This window comes from Suncus etruscus, chromosome 11 (assembly GCF_024139225.1).
Source record: "Suncus etruscus isolate mSunEtr1 chromosome 11, mSunEtr1.pri.cur, whole genome shotgun sequence".
NCBI classification, from domain to species: Eukaryota; Metazoa; Chordata; class Mammalia; order Eulipotyphla; family Soricidae; genus Suncus; species Suncus etruscus.
In genome coordinates, this window is record NC_064858.1 from 50,514,249 (window position 1) to 50,522,397 (window position 8,149).

Below are 8,149 nucleotides of genomic sequence, written 5' to 3' on the forward strand. Positions count from 1 at the left end.
AACTTTGAGATGTCAAAATACTTTCTTGAGATTTCTGAGCACAGAACCAGGCATAACTCGAGTGCTTCCAGGTGTGGCCCAAAAACAAAAACAAAAAACAAAAACAAAAATATCTTTTTCAAGATCACACAGTGAAAGGCCAGTATGATGACAAAAGGGGTAAGGGGGTCTGTCTGCCTTGTCTGCGCTAGCCTAGGATGGACCGCAGTTTGATTCCCCAGTGTCCTATATGGTCCCCAAGCCAGGAGCAATTTCAGAGCTCATAGCCAGGAGTAACCCTTGAGTGTCACCGGGTGTGGCCCCAAAACAAAAACAAACAAAAAAATCTCACACAGCTAATAGAAAAGTAGGCCCCTCGACCCTACAAATGAGACAGCGTTAAACTTCCTTTTGGCCTTTAAGACTTAAGGGTAAAGTTTCTGAGAAAAACTATTTGTGCTTGTGTGTGGGGTGTATCTAAAAGGGTTGATGATGGAAAAGGAGAAGATGACCCAGACTTTTAGCATCTAACAATAAAATCATACCTAAGTTTCCTTTTTAAGTTTAATCTGTTCTGGAAAAATGGTGCATACACCACATCTCAAAAGGTTCACTTCATGGGATAGAATAAAGCCAAGTTCATCCCCTGAACCCTACCAGAAATGGCTCCTGGACACAGAGCTGAAGGTAGTCAATGAACACCATCAGGCACAGCCTAAAAATCAAAACACAGACAATCATTTAGACTCACCTTCTGCTAATCTGAGAACGAGACTAGGATCGAGACCAAATTTTTCGAATGAACCCATTGTTTCACCACGGAACGTTAGCTGGCTCAGATGCGAACGACTCTTCATTCGGGAGGAAAATGTGGATTTTTCGTAGACTTTCATGCTACGGTTTATAAATTTTTCCTGCGGAAGGGAATAAGTGTAAAGAAATAATTTTTATTGTTTTCCCAAAGTAACAATGTATTAAAATAACATTGGCAATAAATCTTCCCCTTATTTCTAATCTACTCAACAATTCACATAAAAAATATCCTCACCTTGGAAGGATGCTGGTTTCTGTCTTCTTTTATGATGCTGAATACCATATAAGCACCATACGTATAATGTAAACATATTCCCCCTCTCTAAACATGCACATTATGAAAACAACTATTTTCACTATCTTCCCTTGGCCTCATGTGTAGGAAACTTTGGGAATAGCAGATTTGAAAAGTTTGCTGCCATATAATTGAATAATTAAGAGGAAAGGAACCTCCCACATCATCACTGAAAACTTAGATTTCTGATTTTCTGAGACTTTTCTATCATTTTGGTTACTTCCTGCAAAATAAGAGAGCCCTTGTGGAAGACTACTGCTGTTCCCATCTATCTTTTTGAGCATTTCTAGACATTTGTGCCTCATTCTAATTAAACTTTTCTTTAACCCATAATTGGCCTTTACCTCCAAGAATAAGAAGACAACCCTCATGAAAGGCAGTATGAAGTGTGGCTAGACCAGTAGTGAGAGAAACTTCCAGCCTGGAGAGTCAGTTCCACCATTCAATTGCCTTCAGATCAAGTGGTTCTAAATGACACCCCTCCACTGCTTTTATTCTTTCTTCCTTTCCCTGTTCCCTTCTCCCAATTCATACAAATACAAACACACACACACACACACACACACACATATATTCATTTTACATATGTCAGGTGATTTGAGGCTTATTGTTTACCACACATCTCCTATTATCCTTTGGTGACATTTGTGGGTTCACCCTGCTGCAGCCACCTCCCCCACCCCATCTCTTCTCCCTTCTCTCACCAAGCTGGGCATCTTTTTCTCTGCATTGTCTTATGAACTCTTATTACTAAACTGTCTTCACACCTTGATGTCTGTGATTTGCATGAAGCACAATTATGTTATGCTTTGTCAATGCTGGTGATACAAGTGACCTCACTTGTATCTACTGGATCCAATTTCAGAATGTGGAAAGAGATTCCACTTTCATTGATTTCAAATTATCAAGATTATTAAGGTATATCTTTTCCTGACCCATAGGCAGTGGCCATTAGGATCCTTCCCTGGCTAGAAGCTAATCCCTCAAATGGATTTATACCCCATCCTAGCACATACTAAGCCCACACAGATATCTCACTTTAGGATAGAAGCCAGCTGAGTCCATAAATGAGGATGTGAGACAACAGGAGTCTACCTTTAACTGGAAATGTGGTCTTCATCAACCATACCTTTTTCTTGGCTTCCAACTCATTTTCTTTGAAAAGAAAGAGATCTCTAAAAAACACCTTGTATGGTCTCTTTCCCTTGGCTGATTCATCTTTGGGTTGTTCAACTTAAAAGAGAAAAAAAGGATACAGAATTATTTCTCCAAGGCCCAGAGAGCATCATTTCCTCTATCTGGGAACAGAAGGAGATGGACATAGGGTGTTTAAGGAGAGAGTCATGGTCCCTTTCTTTGCCCTGGCACTGAGGACATGCTGAATGCTTCACAAGTGTTGAGATTAATATTTGTTGTGTAGAGAGAACAGGGAGTTTGTTCCAGGATAGTAGGGGCATATTTTGAGAGTTTTAGATGTTTTTCCACCTCCCCTCCCCTCAAACATACCCACCCTCATGTTGCCATTTTAGAAGCAAAGGCATAATGAGGACCTTCAGAGAGATGTAAACCCTCCACAATAGAATCTTAAAAATAAAAATAAAAAATAAGGCACGTTACTATGAAGCTGTTAAGAAAGATAAAGTCATGAAATTTGTTGATACATGGATGAACAGGGAGAGTATCGTGTTGAGAGAAACGAGTCAGAGGGAGAGGGATAGACTTAGAATGATTGCACTCAGCTGAGGGATAAAAAGCAACAACAAAAGTATAAGAAGAATATCCAGATTCATTTACTCAGTTGGCAAAAAAATAATAATGTAAAGTCTAAAAATACCATGTATTTGGAGAGGATACGATTCTACTGAGACTTTATCACACTGCTGGCAGAGGGCAGGGGCCACTTATCAAAATATCAATCTAAAATGGAATATTTATCAACTCTCAGAGTTAGTCGTTCCATTTCTAGCTATTTAGTTAAGAGAAACTTTCCTCTATAGATCAGATGTGTACAAGATTGTCTATTGGGCCAAGAGCATTTACCTTGCATATAGCTGACCTGGGTTCCATCCACAGCATCCCAAATGGTCCCTGATTCTTTCAGGAGTGATTCCTGAGTACAAAGCCATGTGTGACCCCCGAGCACTGCAGCCAGGCAAAAAAATGTCTATAAGTAGTACCATTTTGTGGGGAGACACACCTGAAGATGTTCAGAGGTTATTCCTGCCTCTGCACTCAGGAATCATTCCTGGTGGTTCTCAGGGAACCATATGGGATGCTGTGAATCGAATGCGGGTCAGTTGCAAACAACCCAGGCAGCACCTTACCTGTATATCTATAGTACCATTTTAAATTGCAACAATCTAAAACAAATTCAAATATTCAGAGTCAGCAAATAAATGGCAGTACCTCCATCCTATGTGATATTAAATAGCAATCATAATGAATAATCCACAAATTACAGTCAGAATGAATCTTCCAATGTAGTGCTAAATGAAAAAGTTTCAAAAATTTGACAATCAGCTAGATTTTCTTGTTAAAATGTTGAACTAATTAAAGTAAAAATAAAGCTTTTTAAAACTGCATTGAGACAAGATAAAACAAAGTAAAGGCAAACAAACAAACAAACAAACAAAAAAAACCCCTGCATTACCAGCATAGCAGTACCTCAGGGGAGAATGGTAAGAGGCAAGAGGTAAGGTATAAGGAATTGTGAATTCTGGTGGATTCAGTGATTTATATGTAACCAATATAAAACTTTATTAATTAAACAGTGGGTCATGACCAAATATACAGGTGTTTATGCTGCTTGGTGTTGTGAGTAATAAAGTCCTTTGTCTCTATCTACTCTAAGTATTGAGAAACTGTGGCATTCTTAGCTTTTAGGAAGTCAACAATCTTACATTATTCTCAGGTTTTTCCAATGAGTACAAACCTTTAATTTTAAAAAAAAATGGAACCTGGGGGGCCGGACAGATAGCATGGAGGTAAAGCATTTGCCTTGCATGCAGAAGGTCAGTGGTTCGAATCCCGGCATCCCATATGGTCCCCCGAGCCTGCCAAGAATGATTTCTGAGCATAGAGCCAGGAGTAATCCATGAGCACAGCCGGGTGTGACCCAAAAACAAAAAAAACAAAACAAAAAAAAAAATGGAACCTGCAATGCATACTACTGTTTTACTCTATTTCTTTACCTTAATATAGTTACTAATATATTTAGAAATTATTTTATATACAAATACATATTAATCAGAATATAAATACTATATATTAAGAGAGTGATTAAGCAAGTGGTGTCTTGTCTGTGTCAAGGAATTATTTCACATAATGTGTCCTGAACCAGTAAATATGGAACCAATTATACGGATTTGAAATTGCTTCTTTTTAAACTAAAAAGAAATGAACTGTCAAGTTTCTTAGATATTCTTTATACTTGAGTCCCTGGCAGTGCTTCGGTGTGAGGGAGGGAGACGCTCACTGCTCGCTTCTTCCACTCAGCTGATGACCTTGAGATGACCTGTGTACTTGGCACAAAGTAAGACGTCACACATGACTCCTTCCATACCTTCTCTGTCATCTTCAGTCACATCTAATGGGAAAACTTTGGTTGCCATCTTGTCCACTGGCTCTATCCAAAGAAAAGGAAGCACATTTTTAAAACTTCTATCAACAGGACTGGGGAAGAGCTTCAGTCAGAATATGCAAAATTCCAAGATTGGTCTCAGGCACTCCCAGTCTGGTGTGGCCTCAGCATAAATATCTGTGAAAAATATCTGTATAAAGCAGTCAAATTCATAACTGCTAATGCCTCCCAAATAGCCTTTATTGCTTAAAAAGGCAGTAAACTGTTAGGTATGAAACCCTATCAGCAACACAACTAACTGTAAGCCACAGTGCAAACTTATTTAAAAAAATTTTAAAAAGTACCTCTAGCAGACTGGTGGGTGGGAGGCATATGGTAGTGTGTGGGGGCAGAGGGGCACATTGGTAGTAGAGGGAAGTGAACCAGCTAAGACCTAGTCATAAATAACTTCGTAATTTCATGGGGAATAAATGTAAAATATATATATATATATATATATATATATATATATATATATTTAAAGGCACACAAACTCTTGACCTGGCAATCCTCTTTCTAAACATTTATCCCAAGGGAACCAGATAGTATAGGATGTAGGGCATTTGTGTTGTATGCAGCCCTCTTGGGTTTGATCCCTGTCATCCCATATGGTCCCCTGAGCTCTGAGTAATTCCTTAGTACATGCAAAGTCAGGAATAAGCCCTGAGCTCCACTGAGTATGACCCCAAACAAAAAACAAATTCTCCAAGTAGCCAGGAAGAGACAAGGGGTCAGAAAGCATGCTTTACACAAGGGGGAGCTTGGTTTGATTCCTAGCATTGCACGGTGCTTGCTGAACATCACTAGATGTAGCCCTTGAAGGACTCCCCAAAATTCCGGAGCTGGTCGTGGTGATCCAGGAAAGACTGCCTAACTGAAGTAAGAACTGAACCATGGATCTCCTAGCAGTAGGGGTCCTAAATTCCTGAGCATTGCTTGGAAGGACCCCACCAGAAAAAAAAACTCACCAGGAACAAATGTCCCAAGAAAATCTGATAGATGAAGAAAATGTATGTCAATAATGGCTGACAATCTGACATTTAATAAATAGGGAGTTGATCAATTCAATCTATTTCATTATACTCATAAAAAAGGTTTCTGTGATGCTATAGTCACTATTTACCCCTGTTCACAATTTATTAGCAATTAAAAATTAGGACTGGAGTGGTGGCGAAAGCAGTAAGGCATCTGCCTTGCTAATGCTAGCCTAGGACAGACTGTGGTTTGATCCCCCAGCATCCCATATGGTCCCCCAAGCCAGGAGTGAGTTCTGAGCTCATTAGCCAGAAGTAACCCCTGGTATGGCCCAAAAACCAAAACCAAACCAAACCAAACCAAAACAAAACAAAACAAAAGAAATGGAGTAAGGATAGTAAGTACTATAAAACACATGCCAAAATGGAGTGGGATTTCAAGTTATTAATCCTTCATAGCGGCACTCTCTGATTTAGAGAATTTATCTCCCTCCATTTTTATCTGTCCTGAAATTAGAAAATGCAGGAAAACATCCTCAATAAAAGAAATATCAGAAGTTTCATTAGACAGTTTTTTTTTTTTGTTTTTTTGTTTTTTGGTTTCTGGGCCACACCCAGCAGTGCTCAGGGTTTACTCCTGGCTGTCTACTCAGAAATAGCTCCTGGCAGGCACGGGGGACCATATGGGACACCGGGATTCGAACCAACCACCTTTTGGTCCCGGATCGGCTGCTTGCAAGGCAAACACAGATGTGTTATCTCTCCAGGCCCTTCATTAGACAGTTTTTTGGCTGTGTTTGTCTGACCCTGAGGGAAAGCATCTGCTAGTATATATTGCATTAATTTTGACCCTTTATTTTTTTGCTCTCATGTGTTTTGGGCATTGCTTTTTAACATTTTTATTTTTATAATTTTTAAAAAATGTTGGGCCATTTTTAGCGATGTTCAGGGTTATTCCTGACTTTGTACTCAGAAATTACTTCTGGCACTTGGGTAATCATATGGGATGCTGGGGCTGGAACCTTGGTTGGATATGTGCAAGGAAGTGGGTACAGTGGCTATAGCACCTACTGTACTATGGCCTCAGTTTATTTATAAATTTTTGTTATTTTTATTCTTTATTAAGACATCATATTTGTAAAGTTTTTTATAGTTGAGTTTTAGTACTTAACTATATGTTCTACCACCAGTGTCCCCAGGTTCCCTTCCACCTGCAGCCATCTGCAGCCTGCCTCTTGAATAGACACATTTAAAAAAAAACTTTATTGATTGATTGGTTTTAGGGCCACACCCAGTAGTGGTCAGGGGTTATTCTTGGCTCTGCACTCAGAAATTTCCCCTGACAAGCTGGGGGAGCATATGGAATGCCAGGAATCGAACCAGGTCCCTCCTGGGTAGGCTGCATGCAAGGTAAACGCCTCACCACTGTGCCCTCTCTCCAGTCCTGGATAGGCACATTTTTACATTTGGATGTTGTGGTTTGGATTTCCTACTTCCAGTGTTATTGACTGAGTTTTTGCTATATAGCTCTGCCACTGCTCTGTAGCACCCATGAACCTAAGGCCTTTGAATCCTGCCTCCCTATTATTTTCCCCCTTGATCTTTTCCCTTTTCTGTCCCTCTCCTCGCTATGCTCTGGTGTCAAGGGTACTTTAATTTTTCATGATTGTGAACATATTGTGAACAAATATTGGTTTCCCCCTTACATTCTATGCCCAATGCAAGTTCCTTACCCCAATTCTTCTCTTGAATTCTTGGACTTTTTAATATAAAATTTCTGCATGAACTTGTATAATTTTTACAATAAAAAGAGTATTTTATTTACAGGGAATACATAAATTATGTTTTTGTAGCTACAACATCTACAGGGAGGGGATATTCAGAAGTTTAAAAGGTATGCCCTTGAAGAGATAGCAGAGCTGATAAGATGGGTTTTATTTACCTAAAAGCCAAGAGCCACTAGGTCCTTGGCCTGCTCACTGACCCACCTTTTTTTGATTAGGTAAGAGGAAAAGCATGATGAGGAAATTGGCTTTTGCTTGACCTCTGTGGCCCTGCTAGCGTCAAGCTAGTTATTTGGTGTGGACTTTTTTGTTGACATTTGGGACTGCCCCTTTAGCAAACTCAAAAAATAACCAGAGGTCAGAGGAGGGAAGAGAAGGGGATAGGGAGTTAGAGAGAATGTGAAAGGCACTGTGTAAACTGAGAAGTGTTACTGACATCAGCTGCTATGAAGAAAAGCCTTATCCTTGGTCCTCCATAATTGATTAGCAATGACCTTCGAGGAGAGGAGCCCCCTCTTAGCCTTCCTGTTTGGCGAAACTTGTTTACTGGGGTTTTTCAGGCAATGGGGTACAATCTGGATTCTCATTACTTAGTCTGAGAATCACGCATAGTTACAAACTCGCATTTTGAAAGGAAGCAGGGGTGGGAGGGAAAGGTTAGAATGGGGGAAGACTTTAACTCTCT

The 8,149-nt window shown here is 39.8% G+C and overlaps 1 protein-coding gene across 1 annotated transcript in view; it reads right to left on the minus strand.

Moving 5' to 3' along the window:
- CCDC38 (coiled-coil domain containing 38) overlaps window positions 1-4,698 on the minus strand; it is a 39,988-nt gene extending 35,290 nt beyond the window's left edge. Inside the window, exons 1-3 of the mRNA XM_049782936.1 lie at window positions 4,650-4,698; window positions 2,217-2,320; window positions 731-893 (exon numbers count right to left, since the gene is read on the minus strand). Coding sequence (XP_049638893.1) covers window positions 731-893; window positions 2,217-2,320; window positions 4,650-4,698 — 316 coding nt within the window. The remainder of the gene's footprint in view (window positions 1-730; window positions 894-2,216; window positions 2,321-4,649) is intronic.
- Window positions 4,699-8,149: the final 3,451 nt, after the last annotated feature.